Genomic DNA, 25,576 nt, shown 5'->3' on the forward strand with positions numbered 1-25,576 from the left:
ATTGCTGTTGCTTGCATGCCCAACCAACTCAAAGTGAACGGCAACAGCAAAAGCCTGGATCTCCAGCAAAGCTCAGGGCAAATAGCAAACCTGTGACCTGACCCCCATCACGCCTGCCCAGTCAATGCTGGAGAATGGATCAGCACTTTCCCACGGGGCAATAAAGAGAGACAGGTCACCTCTCCGGCTCTGAGGTTAAGATCTGCTGGGTCCATCCTCAGACAGCCCCCTTCCATGCTCTGCTGGGGAGCACGCCAGTGACTTAACTTCCCGACAGCGTGGCCACTGAAGGGCCGATGCGCAGCTATTGCCGTGATTGGGATCCTCAAGAAGCTAGATTAGACAGACGGGGTCACAGGAAGGGGATGGAGCTTGCTGTGCAAGGTCCTTGGGTTCCCAGCTAACAGCCCTCCCCTTTCCTGGAGATCACAGGAACAGCGGCTGCATGGTGCCACCCCCCACGGACTTGGCTCCCTGCCTGGCGCTTCAAAGTCACGTCCAGCTGGCAGTCACCGTCCTTGAGAGGCCCAGCATAAGAGCAAAGGACTTTCTACCCCGGCATGGAGGATAGATAGATAGATAGATAGATATTCTGGGCAGGGGTTGTACATGTGCATGCCAGAAGTCCCCATATTCCAGGTGCCATCTCTGCTGCCATGGCCCAGCTCACCTCGTCTCTGAGCTCTTCCCAAACATTTACCTAAATACGATCCTCACAGCTGCCCTGGAGGTGACAACCCTGGAAGTGCATTCGTGGCACTTATGCACACCGCGATGCTGTCACCCCTGGACTATGGTCACGAATGCATGCCTGCCTAGACGGAGCACGTCCAGGAGGCCAGGCACTGCGATTGTGGACACGCACCCGTTCTGGGCATGTTAATATGTGCAAGTTATGACATTTTCACCGGGTGCAACTTATGATTAGATGACAGGGGGGAAAGCCTTGATTTTGCCCTGATAGCTGAATATTTTGGTACTTGCTGAGGAAGCCAGAGAGCCAGGTTTTGGGCCACTCTTCAGCCAGAGTGGGCCTGAGCCTAGACGGAGCACGTCCAGCCCCGGGGGCTGGGATCCTTCCAGCAGTACGATGGGACGCAGGCTGCAGACCAACAGCACGGCCTTGGTGGATGGGCTTGCTGCACGCTGCCTCTCCGGGTGGGGGCACCTTGCTCTCCCACCAGTCAGGCCCTGATGACGTGGCTATGAGAGCACAGCATCAGGACACAAGCCCTGGCCCTGGCCCTAAGCCATCTCGGGGCCCGTGGTGCACAGCTGGGGTGGCTTTAAGCACGACCAGCAGCAGAGCTGTTACCCCAGTGCTGCAAGACAGTGACAACCAGCGAGGCACGGTGCAATGCTGAGAAGAGGATGGGGAATCCCAGACCCCTTCCACCTGCAGCCTCTTGGCATGTTATGGGCACATCACCTCTTGCCCTGCACCACCCCCAGGCTATAGCCTAGAGGAGAGGCCCCATGCTCCGGAAGGTGAAGCTGGCAGGGTCCCAATCCTTGGCCCTCTGCCTACTTTTGCCCCAGCCCTGCAGCCACCCAGCTCCTATCTTCACAAGGGCACCTGGCAGGAGACCAGCCCTGGAGCTGCGGGTCAGCCCTGCCCAGAGCAGGGCAAGGAGCAAACCCATCTCTCCTCTTCAGCCCAGAAAATAGGTCCCCCCCCCCAGCTCTGTCTGGGGAAGAAAAATGGCAGGAAGTCTCACCTGAAGGGGCTCAGGCAGCAGGCACCAGGAGCCCAGGGAACGAGGAGCCTGGGAGCTGCCAGAGAAAAAACTGCAGATGCTTCCTCTGCTTGAAGAAGGCTGTTTGTGCCCAAAAGCTTGCAAAGAAGATTTTTTCCAACTCTTTCAGTTAGTCCAATAACAGATATCAGATCTACCCAAAGAAGCTGGTCTGCCAGAGACAAGATGCAGCTGGCTGTGCAGGGTAGGGAGCAATATCCCAGCAGACACTCCCACACCTAAGGGCAGCCAGCTGGGGACAATCAGGGAGCCAGCAGCCCCTCTCGCCAGGCAAACAGGGCTGGCCCAGGCTGTCAGCTGCCCTGACACCTTACCAGAGCCCAGGGGAAAGGCGGCCCTGGGTCTTAATGGGGTGAGAAGCTGATGCCAGGAGCCAGGGGGACATTGCAGCCACTTGTCCCTGATCAAGGTGACTTGGGCTGATGAAGCTGGGTGCTCACCTTGCAGGCTCCAGCCTCAAAGACCATGGGCCTGGTTCACTCTCACCTGCCCAGGTACAGTCAAGACACTGAGATCAGTGGGCTCTCTCTAGGGGATCAGGCCCATGCAAGGGACAATGCAGCAATCTCCAGAGCGAAGGGGAGTGCATGGGGAGTTGCAACTGTCAACAAGAAGGAGACCCAGGGCCCAGATCGCTGAGGAGCCCTGCCTGAATCACCCTGAGCCTGAGCCAGACGGACGCCGGCCTCCCCCTGAGCTCGGAGCCCGAGCAGAGCAGAGCAGCGAGGCCCGGCTCTGAATCTACCTGCAGGTGACACGAGCTTGCTGGAAGTACGTTCCACCCTGGCCTGGCCCAGCCACCCCCAGGACAAGGTGATGAATCTCTGTTTGTTTCTCCCATGCCCCTTTGCTGGCTGCGGGCCAACAGGTTGGTTTGATTTCATGGCAAATAATAGACATGGAAAGAGCTGCGCCGGACGGGAGCGTGGGCACTTTCCCAAGGCCTCCAGGAACTGCCCGGGTGTCTCCTAAGCAAACCAGGACAATCACAAATGGCTTGGAAAGGGAGGATGAGCCATGATGGACCCTGGAGCAGGTGGGGTGGCTAGCAGGCTGCGTGGCCAGAGCTGTAGCTACACACCTGGGGAGCGAGGTGAGCCCATGCTGGCCACCCTCGTAGTCTGCAGATGTCTCCGGAGCTAGCAGCTCTTCAGCCCCGTGGGTTTGCTGCCTCGCCATCTCCTTTGCTAGCACTTTGCTCCCTCTCCCTCCGCTACCATCCAGTTCTCAGCAGCGCTCAGATAAAAATGCTCGTCTCCTTGGACCGTGGTTTGCAAAGCCACCCCGTGCTTATGGGGCCATGGATTGCATTTGTCTAGGTAAAGAGGCCTTGCTGCAAGACCCCTCGGAAGAAGGGTCCATACGCGGCAGACCAGTGAGCTGGATGCTGGTCCCAGAGCTCAGGCTGACCTTCTCTGTGCTGGAATGGCTCCAGAGGTCTGGCCTGGTGCATTACACTGAGAAATGATAATGGTTATAGCTAAAACAACTATTCATTAATAAAGCACTCCTCTTGCCCCTGTATCTATGTTGCCTGGGAATCACCTTCACTCCACCCCCACCCTCCTCAGAGCATAAAGTCAAGCACAGCGCTCAACCCCGGGTATTTTGGGAGGGGGAGAACGTGTCTGTGATGCAAAGCTCTTTGGGGCAGGGATCATGTTTGTGTTCAGGATTTGTACAGCACCTAGCACTGTAGAGGCTGGGGCCATGACCAAAGCTCCTACTTGCTATCACAATAGAAATGACTCTAAAGAGGATCCTCAGGAAATGGGGCAGCAGGAGATGAGGGCCGCCGTCCGCACCCAGGACATGAGAGCCCTGTTCTCTGGAAACACGGACCGGTTCCTGCCCCCCCGGACAGGGCTCTTATTCCCGAAGCCCAGGGAGGCTGTGGCTCCAGGGCATGGTTTGTGCCAAGAAGCTGAGGCATTTCAAACAATCCACAATGGCCTCAAACGTACTGAAATCATTTTCTTGAAAGTCTTTATTAAAAAAAATATCTCGTATGACAAAATTGACCCAAACTGGAAACTCAATGATTGGGGAAGGAGCTCATATTTCCTAACATGGAACCAATCCTCACGGGCCACGGCAGAGAATTCCCTGCCATCGCTCAGGGCACCTGGAGATAGGACTGTGGACCTCTTCTCTAGACACTGGAGTATCTAAGTGAGTGGCAAGAGTCCACAAAGCAATGGTAAGATAACACAGTCATTTGGGCCAAAGTGATTTGGGATCCTGAGTCCCATTGCTTTCCAACGGCATTTAGACTTCTAAACCACTGAGGCTTTTGCAGCTATCTCCTGATGTCCCAATGGAGCATCATGGTATCAAGACACGATTCAAAACCAGCTTGGTTGAAATATGAACCTGCCTGATGCACAGACTAGTCCTTTTTATATGCTCAAGGGAAGTCGGGTTGCAACCCATCTCCATTCGCTCGGTGGCCCCCACTCCGCTGCGATCGAGCCCACCCTGCAGCGACAGGGATCTTGGCCATTCCTTGCAAAGCCTGCAAAGGTTTGGGTGGCCCAGGATCTCAGTTTGGTCTCAGCATCTTGGTGTCATGGCCTTGCCAAGATCCGATTAAGATGCATCATCTCCGCAGCCCTTTAGTGTCTTACAAGATGGGCTGGAGGGACGCCGTGTAGCCCAGGCAAAATCAAAATCGTGCCAGAGGGCCTGGGATAAATGGCCAACCCAAGCCACACCTAGGGGCATCCAACCTGGCAGGGGCTGAGGAAAGGAGTCGAACAGAACAGGGGAATATTTCGTATCACCAGATTTTCTCACCAGGGATGCCACGGCCCAGAATCTGAGTTGCATCAGGCTTGGATCTGCCAGACCGAGGAGGAAATTTGAGGTGCCCAATTGCTGTTAGATATACGTGACTAATTCCTTGAGGGTGCTTTGACAGCACGAACCAAAGACACGCTCGGCAGAAGCAAAATTCAGGTCTTGATTCAGATCCCAACAGCCTCTGCTCCCAAAGCCGGGATCTGGGTTTTGGTTTGGGCCCATCAGACACAGACCCTGATCGCAGGGACGGCAGCCTCTAGTTACATACAAATATCTCAGGAAAGCAGCAGCCACAGGGGAAAGGAAGAGAAAGCCAAGCACAGGAGGATGGAAAAGAGGAAGTCTGCTACTCTGTGACTGTTTTGTGTGATTTTTTATATTGCTCGAGTGGCGTCCGGGAGGAGCGGAGCCCTCCACAAACCCTGATGGATTTTTCAGAGATGAAACATGTCTGTCCCAGAAAGACTGCTCCGTTGCAGCTCTGCCTTTGGTTTCACAGAATCAGGAACGTTCCCATCGCTGTCCAGGAAACAACTGTAAAAACAGCCCTGCGTTTCCAGCCCTCGAAGCCAACATCAAATCTGGTGCATCCAGACCGGGGATGTCCGCCAGAGTCAGCAATGGCTAAGCCACGAGCAGAGCTCACCACCCATTCTGGGCCCGGAGAAGGATTCACCGCCGGCCTGGGGAGAGGGCCGAGCAGGTCTGTAGATGGGGACCCAGGGAGCCTTGGCGGGACTTCCAGCGGGGCAAACCCCCTGCTCCCAAATCCTCCATATTGCACGGGGGTCTTGCAATGGGGTAGAGACCTCTGGCTGGGACAGCTGGGGAGCTCTGGTCTGTGGCAGGAGGGAGCGCGCTGACTGAGAGCAAGTCTTCAAAACAAGCATAGGAGGATGAAGAGAGAAGCAAAGGTGGAGAGGAGAGGCAGAGCCACCCCCGTGCCACGGGCAGCCCCGGAGCGGCAGTGGTTGGTGTTTGGGCCAACGCAGGCAGCATAAGCCATGACGTGCGGGATGTAGTTCTGCTCATGGACCCCGTGCAGAAGATGAGCCATGGGCCCCTTGGCAAAGACAGCCACGTCCTCACCACCATGGGTCTCCTGGCGCAGGGGCACAGCCGACTGGGCCTGGTAGTTGGCGTGAGCTGCAGGGAAAGGGAACAAGCCGCCGTCAGGGGCCGTGGCACCTCGTGCTGGAGAGTGAAACCCCTTCTCCACTGGAGATCTGCTAGATTAGCATTGGCAAATCTGACCCCCACCGCACATTGAAACTGGCTGACGATGAAGAGGACATGACCTCGAACCCCCGTGCCCATCACCCTCCTGCCCCCAGAACTCACCAAAATTCACCGTGGACACGTTCTCCCTTCCTCCTCCTATGAGTTTGTACCCAGGGCCATTTCCGTACAGGATGGAAGTGAAGGGCTTTTTATCCACGTCACTCTGCATCGGAGCCAGGCCTGCACGTGGAGCAGAGGTTACACACCGGTGACAATAGGTTCGTTCATTGAGAGACCGCAACACACCCAACACTCATCCTCCAGCCTCGCCCCTCTCCAGACATGGTTGGGGCAGGGACTGGTACAGGCTTGAGGACACATCCCATTACACCTCGTAGGCATCTGTGTGACTGAGCGGGGTCCCCTGCCACCCTGCTCACGTCCCTAAGAAACTGCCAGCATGGCTATTCCCACAATATTCCTTCATCTGACTCTGAAAGCTATGTCCACAGAGGGGCGAGGAGGAGGAGGACACACCCCACCACCACGTTTTGGGTCTTCAGCAGGGTGGAATAGGGCACGGTACCACGTACATGCCTAACAGACAGAATAGGATGGGGTTCTTGATTGCTTTTATAAAAAGCCCCAATTATTCATTAATCAAGAAGCTCTTCCATCCAAACTCGGAGGTCTTCAGATCTCCATGGCTAAGCAGAGCACCAGGTGGGAAGACAACACCAGAAAAGAAGTGGTGTTGAAAGTCATCAGCAGAAGAGCCCGTGGCCCAACATGACCCGACACGAGCACTGACCCATCAGTGGAGCCAGTGGCCCGACATGAAGCTCATCCAGCTGGAGGACTTGCCTTTGGGAGCAGTGTAGTCAAGACCCAGCCCCGTGACAGCCCCGAATGATTCCCTGGCACTAAGAATATCTGCTTGGGTCACTAAGGGATGAAGGGCTCTATACTCGTCATAAAACACCATGCATTTCTCCACTGAGCACTTCCAGAAATCTGTCACTTGACTTGATCCTGATTTTCCCTACTTGCTTCTCATATTGAGGGCTTCTGGATGCTAGCAGGTGCCGCTGGGCACCTCCGTGGTGCTGACCGCTGGGGAGGGCAGAGGTTTCACGGGAGAAGAGATGACTCTGTTCTGCCACTGCACGAGTTGGGAGGCTCAGGGCATTTTGCCCGGTGTGTGGTGTGGTCTCGGCAATGTCTGCAGTGAGTTTGAGCTGCTTTAGACATCGGCTCAAGTAAAACGGAGATCTAGTTCCCAACCCACAAAACGTGGGGGTGTTTGGCACGGGAGCTTGGTCTGGAGCGATACAAGTGAGCTGGATGTTAAACAATGAATCTGTGGCCAAAACCTCAGAGTAGAAAGGTTTCCATCACTAGGAGGTTTGAAATCAAGCCTGGATGCCTTTCGAAACAGCATGTGGTAGATCAGCCACTATCTCTGGGCTCAGACAGGACTTACTCAGGCCTGTGCTGAGCAGGTCAGACTGGACAGTCTTCTACAGCCCTTTCTGGCCTCAGGGTCTACACTCTCTGGACTGCATGTATATCTCCATGGGGTCAAGTGCCAGCCTGTCCAGGCAGTAATTGCAAACAGCAACAGCCTGGGAACAACCTCTGGAAGCAAAGGGATCCCTGGGATCCCCAGGGGCATCGATGGGTTAAATGCTTACCAAAAATGGAGTTGCCGCGGGGCGTGTAGCCCCCAAAGGTGAACACGTGGGAGTGATCTGCTGTGACCACGGTCAGGGTGTCGTTCTCCTTGGTCAGGCGGCCGGCCAAGCCGATAGCTCTGTCCATCTCCACGGTCTCGTGCAGCGCTTGCTTGGCTTTCCCCTCGTGGTGACCGTGGTCGATCCTGCCTCCTGGGAAGGAAAGAGCAAGAAAAGACGAGCGGTCAGAGTCGGGTGTACAGGGCAGTGCAATTGGGGAGCCGTCCCCCAGCGCTGATCCTTCAGAGAAATAGGCACCTAACTGTAGTAATATCTGAGATGGCATCTGGAGAAGGGAAAAGGCACCCTGGCTCCTGAAATGCAGGGACTGAGCAAGCGCTGGGCATCATTTGTTCATGTGGTGCATAGATTCACATCCAGAACAGAGGTTTCTCCTTCTGCATCCCAAGAACATGCCACAGGGGAAACACAGAGATCAGAGTAGATGGATTTAAACTTGAATTTTCAACGCTGAGTGGAATGACCACATGGAAAGCCTCCACCCCAATCACCAACTTGGATCAACTTTTCCACGTGCATATCAGCTCCTTTCTAAAGGAAGCCCTTCTCATTTGTGGATATAACCCTTACAATGCGAGGTTTCACAGTGAAGGAGAGCCCTAACACTAGATTTCTCTATGGTGCAATAGGGCCTTAACTAAGGACACGTTTGCCTTCCTGGTACAACGAGACTACATGCATTTACACGAACAGTGGTGTGGCTTTGCATTTTCAGCATCATACTGCACACGTATTTCGGGCATGCTCGAATGTGATGGACAATACCCTACGTGTTTACTAGATAACTGTCGGTGACTCCTGATTTGCATCACGCTGCATTAGGAACCACTGCCTGGAATGGTTTTGATAGGGATGATGCTGCCTTGAGCAGGGGTTTGGACTAAGTGATACCCAAGACCCCCGACTCCTGTTTTCCTGTGATGGCGACTGGAATTAAAACACACAAAACAGCACATGAACTCAGCACAGTGCCGTGTCTCCCTCTTGCCCTCAGTAGCACGTCTCCTCAAGACAAACCCTTAATAGAGTACATGAACGCCTAGGCCACATTTAGGGTAAAGCTGGACCTGAAAAGTGAGATTTTTTCCCCTGATTCATTCTGTACCTAGAAAAAGCATGCAGGTTGTAACCCAAAGGTGTGGCTAGAGGCTCTGGACTCCGCAAGTTTATTTTCTATTTACATGTTTAGCAGATTGTAATAGTGTAGGCCTTACAATAGTTTCTAGAAAACTCATTTTAAATGGGTTTCTTTTCAAAAAGAATATGTTATTGCCATTGAAATACTAATAGAGAACAATTTGATGTAAAATTTAACAATGCAATTTTTAAACATATTTTTTGGAAAAGCCATTAATTTTTTTCCTCCTCGATGACTCCCGCTTAGAAGAAATAAGAGCGGTCGGTGGAGGTGTAGTTCTGATGTGACAAGTATTCTTCACCACGATCCCGCCCCTTTCTCTTTGTTCAAGGGTGGGAAAGAAATCAAGCTCTAGCTGGAAGGGCACTACCAAGGTCAGCATGATTTACCATATTGTCTTGCATACAACATGCATCCTCCCCCCCCCCAAAAAAAACAAAAAACAAAAAAAACAGCTGCTGGAAATTGCAGGGTGCATTACATATGAGAAATATGGTAAGAGCAATTTCTGCCTTACTGGGCAAAAGCACAAGTAAAATCTGCATGTAATTTATAGGGAACAGAACAATAAGCAGGTTCGGACCCCCAGCTGCTGCTACTCATTTGCTTACAACAAGGAGAGATCGTGCTTTCTGCATCCTGCCTTTCAAAAATAATGTGTGCATTTTATTCTGGGCCATGTTACAGGTGAGAAAATAGGGTACTCCTTAGGGGCCAGGAGGTGCTTGGACTTGTCGCTCGTATACTATCCTCTCTTGCACCGAAGCAATTTCCTATAACGCCCGTGCAGGGGAGGTAGCTCTGTCTCCTCTGGCAGACGTCTGACTGCTCACAGCCAACAAAACAGTCATGGGCTTCCCTCTCTGTCTATCTGCTCGGGGTCTCCACAGTAAGAACAGAGTACCTGGCTTCTAACCCAGCGACCTCCCAGGAACAGTGCGAGGTCTCATCATAGGATGCTCCCAGACCCCCAGAAAGCTAGGATGAGAGACCAAAGACTCAGCTCCTCAAAGGACATTGCAGGTGGTGGGTGCACCCCCCTCCTGGGCACCCCAGAACTCACCTTCCACCAGCAGGAAAAATCCTTTGGGGTTTTTCTGGAGGATCTTGATGGCCACCTCCACCATCTCAGTCAGGGAAGGGTCCGTCTGGTTGTTCCTGTCCAGTTCGTACATCAGGTCGACTGGCTCGAAGAGGCCTGAGAAAGGAGATGGATGCTTTGGGGAGGTCGTGAGTGGGACCAGAACCGAGGAGTGGGCTCACACTGCCTCTGGGGGTTGGACTAGGTGACCAACCCTAATTTTCTATGATTTTCTATTATCTGCACATCCCTCACACCAGAGCCAGCTGCTGGGATGGGGGAAGGAAGACCCGTGTGACCTGGCTCCCAGATGCCCAAACAAGGGGCACTGCTGCTGCCACGCTGCAGATTCGCCAGACCCAACAGGCTGAGAGGTGGGGCATGGCCTCTTCCTCCTGCATTTCCACCCACAGCTTCAGGTAGGATGCAGAAGGCTGGTTGTCTTGTGCCCCACTTGCCCATTTCTGGCACAGATACCAACCGATGGGAGATACCAGCCGGAGCAGCTTTTCCGACCCTGTGCTGGTGCCACTTCCCCACCCCTCTCTCCCGCCTGGGCCATCCAAGCAGAGCCCTCCGCGCTTTGATGCTTGACAAATTTGCTAGTGGCCATTCAGCAGACAGATTTCTCCATACAAAAACGCCCGGTGCCCTGACAGCCCAGGCTGCTACAGGCAGATCTGCCCAGGCAGGCGCCGGCATGGCCATTGGAGGTGGTTTGTGTGGGAGCTAGCCAGTTTGCCCAGCTCGAATACCTAAGGCATAGGGGGCTGGCTCCCCGCAGGGCCGGCGTGCCCCCTTTGCTGCAGGCCAGAAGAGCCGAGCGCTCCTCCCAGCCCGCGGTGGGTTCCCCTCAAGTTGGTGGCTGGGACAAATGCAGATTCGGATACGACAACCCCATGCCCACTTCCCCATTGGATTAACCGCTGGTCCCGCTGTGCTGGACTTTGGTCTGCTGCTGTTTTGCTCCGAAAGCCCCACGCCCGCTTCCCCATCAGATTAACCTCTGGTCCTGCTGCGCTGGACTTTGGTCTGCTGCTGTTTTGCATTAGCCGTGTAGCCTCCAGCAGAGCCCCCTCCGCTTCCTGCCTCTGACCTGCTGCTCATGCTGGCTCTGGGGGAGGGCGGTCCTAGGGATGCTGTTTCCAGGCCAAAATGTCACCAGATGGTGGCACACCTGGACTCAAGCCTGTGTGCCAAGAGACCTGGGCTTGCAGCAAAGCTTGCACCAACTTGCTCAGGGTCTTAGGCAGCAGCTTTGGGAGTGTGGAGGGGGAGGTGCCCATCCCTCAAAGGCTTCGGCAGCTCTGCAGGGAGCACAGCCTGCAGGGCCAGATGCTTTGCACAAGCTGGATGTGAAGCCAACAGAAAGGGGCTTCCAGAGGAGATGTTGCTGTTTGCCTCTCCCAGCAGCGCCGCGTGCATTTGAAAACAAGCTGAGAACCTCAGCTGAATTGCTGGAAGCCACTGACTTCCTGCACTATTAGGTCCCTATGCTCATTTGAAAAAAGGGATCGTTATCTTTGATCACACACCCACGTACCAACACATGCTCCATGTGTGCACGCCCCTACGTACTCCACGTGCACAGACACACGCGCATGCACAGTGTTTGGGATTAGGGAGTACAGTTCAGAGGGACTTCATACTGAGCTGATGCATGGCACGTCCCGGCAGAAGGCTGCAGCTCTGAGAACCTCTCCCCAAAATGCATTCCCCGCCGCTGGGTTAGCCCAGCACTGGCTTTGATCATTGTTTTCCAAAACCACTGTTGCTGGCACAGCAGGATAGGGACTCACGCAGCCCCGCTGGCTGAAACCGGAGCAATGTGCCCGCAGTCATTGGCATGGTTTTCTAAGCGCACATTGCTGCCACGTCGGACGCAGCGGCAAACCACTGGCAGGCTGGAACTGCAAAATGAGCCTGACACCGTTTGCAGCTGAAGAGCAAGCCAGCCAAAAGGACCGGCTAATGAGAATCACGAGGAGTACCCTTCCACCCCCTTCTGCCTCCCTTACGCATCAGGCAATGGCAAAGATAGCCCATGCCGAAGCCAGACAGGCAGGGCACCAGCTCCACGCAGCCGGGATGCTCGGATGAGCATCGCAACCTGGCCTGCATGGGATTAGGGGCCCCTCAACTGCACAGAGGGCTCCCCCCGAGCCCTTTGCAGCTGTAACACGGGTCCTGGTCTGGAAGAGGCCAAGAATCACAGCCATGCAGAACAAGCAGCCTGCCTCAACCCTGCCAAGCCACAGACATCCGCTGCAGACTTGTGGTTGCGCTCTGGCCTTGATATGCATGGCCGGATGCATATTAACAGCAGCTGCACTCACGCTACCGGGGACACCCTGCACAAGCTCTTAGTCTTTGCTGGGCTTGCAGGCTTCTCAGCGTCGGCTCTCCCCCCTGGAAAGGAAACCTGCTGACCAGCCTGGTGTCCATCTCCTGTTATTCCTCTCTGCATCAAAGAGTCAACTCCAGCCCAGCTACTTAGTTACCCAGCTCTTCCTCGGCTTCGTGCATAGCGCGGCGTCTCCCAGCCCTGCATGCCGACATTTCTGGGGTGCGACTGGTCTGACGGTGGTCGAGACACGAGGCAAAATGTCCCCCGGTGCCACTAGATATAGCCAGGTCACCTCCAAGGTGGGACACTGGCACTGTACACGCATACCCACCCATGGGCATCTTACCTTTGGATACTCACCTAGGAGGAAGTCTACTTTGTCCAGGTTGAGAGCCATCAGGTCCTGGCGATTCCAGACATAATGGGCATTCTAGGAGGGAATGGAAGAGCACATTACCACGTATTTCCCATATGCATTGAACACACACACAGCATTTGCCATAGCCATCAGATAAATGCCTCTGCATCAGCCCAGACGATCTTGCCGTCATGAAAATTGGGCGACTGTGCCCTCTTTCATATATCACAGCGTAGGGACTTAAATGCGCAATGAATATTCAGCATCATGATCTTAAATGCTCATATTCCCTTAGAGCCTAAAGCACTTCACAGACACCTTATAAGCTCTTTGGGGTTGTACAGCACCTAACACAAAAGGCTGTGGTCTACAGGTAGAAATACCACACAGTAACCAATGGACACAGCAAACAACAGCATGGAAATGCAGCCAGCTCTGGGGTGTGCACAAGGTCACAAGCCCCGCAACAATGTTCTGGGGAATCTGTAGGCAAGTAGTGGGATGAGTTGGGTAGCGTGTGCACAGATCAGATCTTTTATTCTCAGGGATCGTTGGGAAGACAAATAAATGCACCCAGCACTGGCCTGTCTCTACCGAAGACAAGAGTACAACTCTCCTTGGCTCCAAGGGTATCAGATTTGGAACATGACCAAAAGTTTGTGAACATCCCACACACCGAGCTTCGCTCCGAGCCAAGTTTTACAACCCTGAGATGAGGCTTAGATCCAGGAGAGGGTTCAAGGCAAAACGCTGGAGTTCAGGTTCAGATCGGACGGCGCAAAATCCCCCCCACAACGTGCTGCTAGCCCGGGGGGGGAGAAATCCTCAAGGCTCACAGTGGACTGGCTCGTTGCTGCGGTTCCCTGAGAACTTGAATACTTGGCCCCTCGGGGGTGGAGAGACGGGGGCCGAAGCTCTGCTGGCGTCGACCCATCTCTCCTGATCGGGGCTTGTAGCAGCAGTGCCCCGCAGCTCGCCGGCGCTTAGGCAGATGCACTTTGGAGCATAATCCCCAAATCAGATTCACCTGTGCGGTCACTTTGTTGGGAGGGAAATGAGCCCTTCCCTGCCTCCCGTCTTCACAAGAGAAGCAACGGGAGACTTCCAGCAGCTTGACGGTTCAGCTCAGTTCGGATGCTTCCCCTCATCCCCTTGGCCTGGCTTAGACCATCAAGCAAGGTGATGGCCCTAATCAAGTCAAGACTCAGACCAGCTTGACCTTCTCCAGTCAAACCATACGCAGCACACCGATCCCACGGTGCACGAGGAGCAGACATTTCCTTCCAGAGATGGAGCTGAAGCCTGGTGTGAGCTCTTCCAGCTGGAGTGCAAATGGCCCTTCTCAGCCAGCTTGGTCTCCCTCCGGATGCCCTGTGCTAGCAGGATCCCCCCAAGGGCACGCCTGCCTGCCTCCCTCCTGCCGAAGCAGCATCCGTGCCACGAGCACGGACATCGGAGAACCTCCCTTCGGGTTGTGTAAGCGGCAGCAACAGGATCCCTTTGAGTCCCCGGGCAGCCAGCATACACAGAGCCGCCCTCGCGTCACCTCAAATGTTCCCTGTGGTTTGGGTCCCGGCGGAGCTCTGCACCGGGCAGAAACCAACGGGGGAGATCGTTTCCCTCGGATGCAGACTTCTCCTCTGGCTGTTCGAAGGCTGTGGTGTTTCGCCCGAGAGGGGCACGCGATTCTGCGGTGGGCAAAGCAACTCTTGAGCTCGCCTGTCTCGGCAACCCTTGGGGATCTTTTGCAATGAACGGCACTAAGACGATGGGGCTGAGGCCGCCCCTGTACCTCTCTGCCCAGGGTGCTCAGGGGCTCATTTCCACATTGCTTCCAGAGCAGCCAGGGTTTTTCAAAGGCTCACTAAGACAATGGGGCTGAGGCCGCCCCTGTACCTCTCTCTGCCCAGGGTGCTCAGGGGCTCATTTCCACATTGCTTCCAGAGCAGCCAGGGTTTTTCAAAGGCTCCTGCACACCGTATTATCCATTAGGCAGTAATCAGCTTTCTGTATCCTCTGCTAAGGCCCAGCGTCATCCTGATGGATGCAAAACCGGCAGCAATTAAAGCTGAAGCCAATTAGAAATCTAACCCTGAAACAAAGTTTCAGCAACATCAAAGCTGTTCAAACCACAGTGGCTCACCCCCCTCTCTCCTCGTGTTCACGCCACTTTCTTCAGTGGTTTCAACCAGCATCATTTCCAGTCTCCCCTGGTCCCCATAGCTCCAGCCCTAACCGCCTCTCCCACCCCAGGCAGGAATTGGGACCCAGGCTTGTTAGCGAGAGGCGGATTCCTCAATCCCAGAGCAGCGTGTGCAGGAAATTCCAGACGGCGTGGATCAGGCCGGGCAGGCCACGAGGTCTGCTTGGGAGGTTGCATCCGCACAGGAGTTCATCTGTCAGCGCTGGAGATACCGCTGGTTTGAAAGCAGGCACTCTGGAAAGAGGCAGGGAGGTCTAGTGGCTACGTGATTACGCACGAGGAGGCCCGAGCCCAGCTCTGCCACTGATCCTGAGCGAGCCACTGCCCCGCTCGGTGCCTCAGTTTACCCTCCTACGCTTTATCCCCTTACTTCTGCTTGCATTTCTACAATAGGGCCCTGATCCTGCGTAGTAAAAACCCTGGTGCACATAAAAACTCATTAGGGAGCCTTTGGTGCACATAACCAAACCCGGACGCACATAGAAACCAATTGGGAGCCTCCCTAATAAAAGCCAATTAGGGAGATCTGCACAGGTCGGCCCTTGACCTAGAGAAAGGATGCCAACTGACAGCACCCTCCGTGTCACCAAGGTGCACCAGCTGGGACCTCAGCAGCTGCCCCCAGCAAAGGCAGAACAACGCCAGGAGCCAGAGAGATAGCAAAGCGCTTCGTATGGTCAGGCTCGGGGGCCTCCTTCTGTTAACGCCCCTGCTCCTATAGCGCCTTTCCTTTGGGAGGGTCCAGCACACCGGCTCAGGAGCACACCAGTCCTAACCCAGGCTCTGTCGCTGACTTGTTATTTGAGTCTCTCAACCCACCTTCCTCGGTTTCCCACCTCACTGCAGAGCTCGCAATGTCTGTAGGGCACTCTAGGCTCTTCAGTCCAAGCGACGGTGCCATGTGGAAGGCAACCATCCCCTGACCCTGGAGGAGCGCTCCAATGTGGCCATGCTCCGAACACGTGGCGTCATGCAAATGTAGGCACATTGGAGAGAGTCCAGGGGAAGGCAATGAAAACGGTTCAGGGGCTGGGGCACACGATAGATGAGAAGAGGCTGAGGGAACTGGGCTGATTTAGTCTGCAGAAGAGAAGACCGAGGGGGACTGAATAGCAGCCTTCACCTCCCTGCCGGGGGGTTGCAAAGAGGATGGAGCTGGGCTGTTCTCAGTGGCGGCAGATGGCAGGACAAAGAGCGATGGGCTCCAGATACAGCAAGGGAAGTTGAGGTTAGATATTAGGGAAAACTTTCTCACTGGGAGGGTGGCAAAGCACCGGAACAGGCTCCTCAGAGAGGCGGTGCAGTCTCCATCCTTGGAGGTGTTCAAGACCCAACTAGACAAAGCCTTGGCTGGGGTGATGTACTCGGGGCTGGTCCTGCTTGGAGCAGGGGTTGGACTAGATGTGGCCTCCCAAGGGACCTCCCAACCCTCATTGTCTATGATTTTAAGCAGAATTATTTCCCTGTCCAATTTTAGTAGGAATTTGACCTGGAGACTTTAAACATGCAGCTAACACCCATCTGGCCGGACCCCTCCCTAGCCACGTAGCCGTCTGCCTCCCCCTTTACCTTGTCTTTAGGTTTCTTCTCTTTCCAGACACTGGTGAGGGTTTTCCCGTCCAGGCGCGTGCCCCTGTACTTGTCTTCAGTCTGGTACTCCACGTCGGTGGTGTTCTTGGGGAACATGTACTTCCTGCCGCCGCCCATGATCACCTGGAGGAGAACACCAAAAACAACCCGGTTTCAGTCGCGTGCAACATGGAAAGGAGCTGGTGGAGACCGACGGGGAGAGAAGAGAAGAACACAAGATGCTTGGGGGAGCACTGCTGGTGGAAGATAAATATCTGTCTTTCTTAAGGCAGCATGCATGCCACAAGTAGCTTGTCTGGCCCGTGAGGCCTGGGTGCTGAGTTCAAGGGGGCGCTGGTGATGGGAGTCAGGGAAGGAGCGAACATCAGAGCAGCGAGCGGGGTGGGGACAGGAGTGAGGGGCCGTGCTAGCTCAGAGGATTGGCCCCCCCAGGAGCTGCAAAGATAGATGCCACCACTTTCAATCCCAGTGGCAATGGGTTTTGGTGGCATGGAGCCATGACACTGGCTGGTTATTAAAGGGACACGGTCTCATAGTTTGGACCTGACTTGCGGGATGCTCACCAAAAAAGGCCGGCCGGAGTGGCCTTGGTGGATTGGCTGCATCTTTAACCATTAATTTTGTTACTTGATAAGCTGGATTTGTTAATAAATCAAGTTCAAAAAGAAAAATTAACCCGGTTCCCATTATGCCAGCCCAGAGCACAGCAGCGGGCAGGCAGGTTAAACCGATGGCACTAACAGGGCACGGAGGTTTCCTGAAGCACCTGTTTGTGGGGTCACAGAGATGTGGCAGAGCTAGAGGTGCAATCACAGGGTCAAGACTACTTGGGACCAAACTCCAGGCCAAGGGAAGTCATATTGCTTCCCCGTGCCTCAGTTTCCCCCTATGATGCCAACCTCCACCGACCCCGTGTCTGCAGAACAGAACGAGGAGGGGTTAAGGTCTGCTTCTCTTGCCCAGCCTTGCAACAACGGACAGTCACCAAGCCCCCTATCATCTGAGTCCAGCCTCCGCCACGAGAAAGCAGGCCCCGGACTTCAATAGCTGGTGGAGGGTTTATTTTCAAAGGGAAAATGAATCATCTGCCTGGATGTCATCCGTCAGAAGAGCCCAGTGTTTGCATTGGCTGGTCAGAATAGTCCTTGTACTCAATGTTTCTGATGTGGTAAGGGCAAGGGGGTGGAAAATGGGACTAACCCATGAATCCACCCCTCGGCCAAGTCCTGGTCAGAGCACGCAGCTCCCCGTGGCCACTGGTAGGCTCCTACAGGCCATGGGAAAATACACTCACCACCACGTACCAAGGGACAGGGCGAGCAGCAGACAATGTGGCATGAGAGAGGGACGTGGCTTCTGCAGTGATCTGGACCCGATGGGAAATAACTCTAGGACCCCGGACAAACAGTCCTTTGTGCTGGAAGTGCCCGACTGCAATGCCAGACTGCAGAGATGCCATAAGGGAAGGGATGGGGGGTGCAGCCGGCACGATAGATCTTGATTTTCGAGGGCGCTTCTGACACAGTGCCACACGGCAAGCTCCTGAACAAGCTCACGAAAGCATGGCCTAAAGCTGCGAGGGCCAACCCTTTTAGCAGGCATGCCGCAAATTGTCTCCATGCCCTCCCTGAGTACTACTCCAATCCCATTCCCTTGCCCGATCTGCTGCTCTGCTTTCTGCTCCCTGCCCTATCTCCTACTGCCTGTCCCTTCCCATCCTGCCGTATGTCACACCCAGAGGCTGCAGGTTGGCCCCCGCGGTCTAAATGAAGACACCAGGATGGGTGCACGAGCGGTCGGTAAGCCAAGCTACAAGACCAGTTAACGATGGTTTGCTGTCAAACCGGGAAGACAAATCCAAGGGCATCCCACAGAAGCCAGTCCTGGGTCCAATGCTCTTTCTTAATTTTCATTAGCATCTCAGAGCAAGGCTGGGCTGCCCAACTATGCGGCCCACGGGCTATCTAGGACCCATGAGCAATTCATCCGTGGCCCCCAGGCTCCCATTTGGCCACCAGTCCCTCCCTCTCTCTGCAGTTGGGGTCTCCAGAATCCCTCGCCCTCCTCTGGCTTTTGTTCTCCGCTTCCCCCCACCCCTCCAAGGCTGGCACAACAAAGCCCACGCTGCTAGGAGAGCCTGCGGCACAGACGAGGAGAAGTCCATGACGGTAACTACCACTGCCAGACAGCAACAGCCAGATGCCACGTGCCAGCTGCACCGGCCCGGTCTTATTCCCAGGCCCCACGTGCCATAAGAAGAGGGAACTAATGCCAGGTGTTCAGGGTATGCTCACATCCTCTCCCAGGGGCTCCCAGCACACCTTGCCGTCCATGCCCATTTGCAAGTGCCAAGCCCTGCAGATGCCCCCACGGCCGCCCTCGAGACCACGAGCTCTAGCGCGTCAGAGGACGGCTGTGTGGCACCAAAGTGGCTTCACTGCTGCGTGTCCAGGCTTGGTGCATGGGAGCTGGGGGGCATGCATGTGAGAGCAACCCTCTCCAAGAGCACCAGGGATGGGTGAAGTGACCTGTAGGGCCTCCCCACCCCAGAAACGCTCCGAGCAGGAAAATACAAGGCAGGCATTTAGCAAACGGATACCGGAGAGGGTCCCCAGAACCTCCTCTGTGGGGAGAAACCTTCACGGCCCTGTGAACCCAGCACCCGAGCGAGCGCCACGGCACTGCCTTCTGCACACGCAGCCCAAGCCTGGGGGGTGCCGCTCGGCCCCACCTTGCCTCCCGAGCGCTGGGAGGTCCGGGCTGAGCAGCGAGGTCAACTCGCCTCCAGGCCACAGCCCTGTGCAAACAGGCCCCGCCAGCCCGAGCGTGCCCCCGGTACACACGGCCTGTTTATGCAAGGGGACGCGAGGCGCAGAGCCGGGTATTTTTAAAAGGACGGTGTTTGCTTTTGCTTGTCCTGGGTATTTGGATTGCAAAAAAACCTGCTATTTTAAAACGAAGAGAGACAAGCCAAGGCGCTGGCTTCCACACACGGATTCCAGTGTCCTTGGGACAAAGGGGAGATGTCCTTCCACACCCAGCCCGGGAATTAGAAGTGCCTCGTCCCACCCAGAAAGCTGCTTGCAGCCAAACTGAAGCGAGTCTGTTCAAGTCCCTGGGAAGAAGCTGGATCTCACGGAGGGGCCGGAGCCTGGACCCAGGCCAGCTGGGCTCTGTCCTCCACGCTGCCACAGGCGTGCTGCTGCTATGTGACCTTGGCCAAGCTGCCTGGGCTGAGCACTGCCAGACGGACGAGGCAGCCGTGCCCAAACCACCGCTCAAAGCCAGGAGAAAGGAGAGACTGTGCCCTAGGAGAGGGAACTTTCCGCCCACCCAGTCCTCATCGTCGGCAATGGAGGCAGAGGAAACCCTTCCCTGCGGCAGCTCTCAGGTCTGCCGAGGCGTCGGCCCAGCGGGAGAGACTCCGAAGCAACCCCACTGCCACGTTTCAGGGCAAGAGGTGCCGGCTGCTCTGTTGTTTCCCTAGGGCAGAGAAGTGGGTGCCCGGTTTGGGGAGCAGAGTTGATATGGCACGCTCGGCCGTTCAGAAATATTGTGCCCAGCTGGAAAGTTGGACACGTCTGGCCGTAGGAGTTTAAACGCTTCTTTTCCATGAACACTAATTAAAGACGCGTGCCTGCACCTCTTGCCTGCTTGGAAAACACACCTGTTTCTAGGCTATCAGGTAACAGAGGCCTGGGGGTCACTAATAACTATACAGACAGACCAAGAGGAGACTGACCGTCACGGACCCCGTTGGGGTCACTCGGGAGTTGGGCTCCAAGGCTGTCAGCTCTAGGGCTCCGGGTGGATGGCTCCAGCCCTTCCCCACGCAGCACCGAGCACAGGGCAGAGACGTTCTGCATCGCAGCAGAAATCCTTTCTAGCTTTTGGCTCTAACTTGAAATCCAACCTGGAAAAATAAGCTTGGTGGCAGAGCCCGACCTTCCCCAACCCCATAGTCAAAGGGATCCTTTCCAAGGATGTAGTATACAGCTCATAGATGCCTGGAAAATGAGGGTGGAAAGGGAGCTCAGGAGGTCACATCTAGTCCAACCCCTGCTCCAAGCAGGATCAGCCCCAGCTACATCATCCCAGCCAAGGCTTTGTCTACCCAGGTCTTCAAAACCTCCAAGGATGGAGACTGCACCACTTCTCTGGGTAACCTGTTTCAAGTGCTTCACCACTCTCCTAGCGAGAATTTTTTTCCCCTAATATCCAACCTCAACTTCCCTTGCTGCAGCTTGAGCCCATTGCTCCTTGTTCATCATCTGCCCCCACTGAGATCAGCCCAGCTCCATCCTCTTTGCAGCCCCCCCACAGGGATTTGAAGGCTGCTATTCAATCCCCCTCGGTCTTCTCTTCTGCAGACTAAATCAGCCCATTTCCCCCAGCCTCTCCTCCCCAAGGCATGTCCCCCAGCCTGCCAACCATTGTCATTGCCCCCCGCTGGACTCTCCAATTTGTCCCCATCCTCTCTCACCACTATTTAATGCAAAATCATCTGAAATCCAGCCTCACACCCATTGAACGGACACCGAGCTCTTGGCCAGCTCGCTTGGGAATCCAGCACGCCCCGGCAAAGCTCCGGGCGGCACGTGCTCCAAGACAGGAAAACGCTGCTCGGGACATAACGTGCTCTGGCAGGGAACGAGAATCCCAGAAGCCGGCCTGAAAATCTGTGCAAACACCATGAGGCAGCTAGAAGCCTTGCTGGGCTAGAAATAGCCCCCGTAGCAGGGCTGAGCCTCAGGGGAAGGCTCCTCGACTAAGAAAAGCCACCGAGAAGGAGACCGACTGAAGTCAACAACAGCCAGCGCCTTCTAGGCAAACAGGATCCGATTCTCTTCTCACGCGCCCCGGGGTCCCTCTCAAGTCGGTGAATTTAATTCTAATACAAGAACAAAATCCAGCCCTCTGGATCAGAGCAGAGTCCTGGGTCTGACCTCGCACGACGCGCAGCGACACCCCAACCACCCCGAAGCCTCGTCGCAAGGTGTTTGGTTGGAAGGTGCATTTATTTGCCTTTCATTATTTTTAGCCTGGGCACAGATTTTCCTCCTCAGATTCAGGACCGTAGCAAGGGAACTACAAAGCTGCAAAAACAACAACAAAAATATTAAGGGGAAAATATATATATATATATGTGTATATATATATATATATATATATATATATATCCCAATCCTCAGCATATAATTATTTCCAGCCTGGGACAGAGTTACAATTATGAGAAAACGTGCCCATTAAACTGGTAAATGACAGGCTTGGGTGTTTTGATTTGGGGTTGTTTTTGAGGCCGAGAAAGCGTATTTATTTGCAGGGTTACCACCAGAGAGAATTGCTGCTCGATCCCGTGGCACCGTGCTAGCAACAGAGGGGAAAACTGATGGTCTTTTCAAGGGTCAAACCAACCAAGCCAGGCCCTGACTGCGCCTCGGTGCCATCTCCTTGCTTCCAAACGGCTGCCCCAACCCCGCGGCGACTCCCTTGCAATGATCAGGTCCTTTCTTTTGGTGCCATGTAGGGCCCGGAGGGTCTCTGGCATATCTGTGGCCCCCGCGGGCTTCCCTTCGGTGGGAAGGCGTGTTCTGGATTCACGCGCCACCTCGTTTCCCGTAACGGCCGCAGTCCAGCTCTCGAGCCGGAAGCCCACACCTCAACGCTCGCGTTTCTGTCCTCTTTCTCCTCCCCATCTCCTGACAGCGCAGAATTATGGCCTTGCATAAACCGTCAGGAAAGCGCTCTCTCCCAAGAAGAGAGCTAATTCAATCCCCGGCCACAGAACCTGGGGACACATCCAAGCTGCCCGAAATCCCAGCCGGGCCGGGGGGAGCTGGGATCCAGCATTTCAATCCAACCCCAGTCTAATCCATCATGACTCACAAGGCCCGCATGCCACTGGAAATCAAGCAGTATTCCCAGGAGATCTCATTTACCTTAAAATGAACTGCTTGGGAATGTGAGTGGAGTGGGCTTCTGCCTCGAAACACCGAGACGGCCAGAGGGGAAAAGGAAATCATCTCCTGGACATGTGCTCGGCTCTCCCTGGCGTGGTCTAGCCAGCGAAACCCCTGCTGTACCTTTGCTCTCTGCCCTCCCGTTAAGCTCAGGACTTCCCAGGCAGGCAGCAGCCACCTGGGACAGATTTACACGAGAGCCCAGCTCCTGCCCAGGCCCATAAATAAAGCAGCCAGATTTTCAGAGTTGTTCAGCTCCCATTGAGAACAATGGAGACTTTCCCCCCATGCTGAGAACAATGAGGGCAGAGTCATGTTGAAAAACTGGCCGTGTTCGGTTACTTCAGGGCGATCCCTTTGCTCCCTCGCTGAGACTATTTTGCTTTTCTCCTGTTTTTTGTTATTCTGCTCATCTGCAAGAACAGTCCGCTTAGCCATGACTGTCTGTCGGGAACAACAGAAGGATCCCGTCTCGCTCGGGGGGACAGAGCCAGAACTCCAAAATGAAAGAGAGACGTTGTGCTAAAATAGCATTTAACCAACTTTTCCCCCCTTATGCATTGAGATTTCTGGACAAACTAGCTCAGAAAAGCAGCCAAACTTTTCTTCAAGGAAACCGCTGCCACAGCTAACCCTGACCCCTGCCCATCCCTGGCTGAATGAGTGCACCTTGGTGCTGAGAGCGATGTCTGAGGAGTTCAACACAGACCTCGACACAGGTGAGAAAGCTCTGCTCACATTATTAGGAAGCACCTAGCTGAATTCCCCTGGAAAAGGTATTCTTAACCATATGCACTATTTATTTTGGGTATTTCTGGCTGTGCCTAGCAATGCAGCCATGAGCCAGCACCCTGCTGTGCTACGTGCTGTAAAAGCAGAACCAGAAATGTGGTCCCGGCATCACTCAGACCCTGCCCAAGACCCAGCTCTCATTGCTAAACTGACCAAGTCACAGCCCAGAAGTGCCCGGGTGGTGCAATAGCAAATATGCTTCAGGACGAGACAGTCATGGCTCCAGGTTAATGCTACAGTGAGCTGCTTTGCATTTGAAAAGAGGAGCCAGCAAGGAACTGCTCTGCCCCCGGGTGCAGATGTGTCATTAACTGCACAGTAAGGTGGCTGAGCTCTTTTGTGACTACTGTATGAGCCTTCAAGGATGCTCTTAGGGCATAAGTGTCCCTTAACCCCTTGGCCCTGGCACTGGCTTGGGACCCTGGGCTACCTCTCTGCCCCCCCAGCTGAAAGAAGACAAGAGCTGCTTTGGTCAGCCCGGTTTCACAGGTATCCATCTTGCTGGAAACCAAGTGCCCCTTGCAAATGAGACAGCTCAGCAGCAGAGGCTGCCACGTACGAATACACCAATGAGTACCGAAGCCAGTAAGTAAGATGAAGTCCCACACCCCGTAGCACCTCTGGGCTGCAGCCACTATTAGGAAACAAGTCTCCTCCCATTAATGCCGTTGCTCATTCCCTCTCTCTGCACTGCCAACAGCAGTTGCATAACCTCCTTCCCATCAGAAGGAAGGACAGGCGTTACCCAAGCAATTTCCAGGAAAGGACAGCTAATGACTATTTAACTGCACATCTTTCACCAGAGCCCAATCAAAGCTGGTAGCTCTGGTACATGGGATACCTTGAGCCTGCTTTTCAGGAAAGCCTTTCCTAACAAACTCCAAGCCGGTGCCCGCTCGGGGAACAGCTTCCTCAGACTCCTTCTCTGGCACACTTCCTGAGGGCCCCGATCCTGAGACAGGCCCAGCCCCTTGGGAAGGGGCAATGAGCAGTGCACGTGGAGCCAAGATCTTAGGCAGGTCCCATCACTTGCCACCATCCCAAATTAAGGCCCAGATTTGGTAACAGCCTTGATTATATGGGTGCTGGAGCCCTCCCTTTTGCCATGCAACAGCCTGGAGCCCAAAGCCCCATGGTGCCACGGTGGTGGTGGTCTTACGGAGGAAGGAGAAGCTGGTGGGCCTGTCTGGGAGCGGAGGTGTGGGGAAGCTAGACTCTTTGATGCTCGAGCTCCCAGCTAGAGAGCGCAGACAGAGCAGGCAGTTTCCTCTGAGTCTGCATAAGTCGTTAGATCCCATGTCATTAATCTCAGAGCCTTTAATTGCCAGCAGGTTCCTTAGCTCTCCATGGGAGGCCCCGGCCAGGTGTTTCTAAGCCATCATCACACAGACAAGGTGGCTAGTAAGTGGGGAGGCCATAACACCTGATGGGAATTTGGGCTGTGCTTTTTCCCCACGTGGTTCTCATTCCCACTGTCCTGGAGGTACTATGCATCCCAGTTACATCCCCTTCTCCAAAATCTTTTCTCAGCAGTGAGGGGTGAAGGAGATGCAGAGAGGGGTGCTGACCGTGAGCACTTTGGGGTGAGGCCATCTCTGCGCTCTCTGTTTGTACAGCGCCGAGCACGGGGGAGCCCTGGACCGTGACGGCACGTCCAGGCAGCCCCACTGCAGTAACAATTAGCACTGCAGAGACAGCTCAGCAGGGAGGAGGGAAACATTGCAAGGGAGTTTTAGAAAAGCCTGAAAATCCCCCTGCCCACTTCGATGCCCTTAGGACAGCCCGGTTTGATAAACTCCCAGCAACCCCAAACCTCCGTGCGGATCAAGCCCCTGAGCCTCAAAGGGGTGCGGTTGCTGTTAGGGTTCCCCGCTGCATTTGCACGGCTGTGTTTGTGGGTGGCAGAGGTGCTGGCATGAGGGAAGAAGGCCCCTAGGTGCAGGTACATGCAGCTCTCTCCATGCACGGATCACACAGCGCTTTGTACTGGCCAAGGAGGGTCATTACCCAAGTCTTCCTCAAGGTCAGCCAGCAAACAGATGGCAAAGCCTCCTGCCTCTGGGTCTGGTGCCTCACGCTGCACCAAGCTGCCTCCCTGGAGCTGCCCCATTCTCCCCCAGTTCCTCATCTAGGGGAAGCAGGCTTATCTACAGTGAACGTGCCAACTTTACATACTTCCTTGAGCAAAGCACCCTGAGCAGCTGAGTTACCTTCAGACACAGACAGGCAGGACTCCCTCCCTCCCCACGGTGTGCGCACATGGTGCAGGGAGCCCCACGGCTCCAATGGGCACACCCTCTCCCCCCATTTACCTGCCACAACATGCATCGCCCAACACAGAGCGGCACTCGTGGACTGCTGCAGTGTTCCCCTGACATCCCCCAGCTCCACCCCCACTTCCCAGCTGCCAGGGCAGCAGTGAAAGGGCAGAGGTTCACCCGCAGGTAGGCACGAGTCCCTAGAGATGACCTATCCTTGGCCAGAGCAGAACTGCTCCCTGCATTGCCTGGTGCTTCGTCCAGTCCAGTTTTAAGCCACCCAGGTAATGGATTTGCTGCTCGTTCTCCAGGGAA

At 54.8% G+C, this 25,576-nt stretch overlaps 1 protein-coding gene across 1 annotated transcript in view; it reads right to left on the minus strand.

Moving 5' to 3' along the window:
* Positions 1-3,718: 3,718 nt before the first annotated feature.
* ALPL (alkaline phosphatase, liver/bone/kidney) overlaps positions 3,719-25,576 on the minus strand; it is a 44,865-nt gene continuing 23,007 nt past the window's right edge. The window contains exons 7-12 of the mRNA XM_006023189.2: positions 16,231-16,374; positions 12,461-12,530; positions 9,736-9,870; positions 7,475-7,666; positions 5,901-6,020; positions 3,719-5,705 (exon numbers count right to left, since the gene is read on the minus strand). Of these exons, the coding sequence (XP_006023251.1) occupies positions 5,437-5,705; positions 5,901-6,020; positions 7,475-7,666; positions 9,736-9,870; positions 12,461-12,530; positions 16,231-16,374 (930 nt within the window). The 3' untranslated portion in view covers positions 3,719-5,436. The remainder of the gene's footprint in view (positions 5,706-5,900; positions 6,021-7,474; positions 7,667-9,735; positions 9,871-12,460; positions 12,531-16,230; positions 16,375-25,576) is intronic.

The sequence above is a fragment of the Alligator sinensis genome, unplaced genomic scaffold, assembly GCF_000455745.1.
Source record: "Alligator sinensis unplaced genomic scaffold, ASM45574v1 scaffold512_1, whole genome shotgun sequence".
In the NCBI taxonomy this organism is placed as follows: Eukaryota; Metazoa; Chordata; order Crocodylia; family Alligatoridae; genus Alligator; species Alligator sinensis.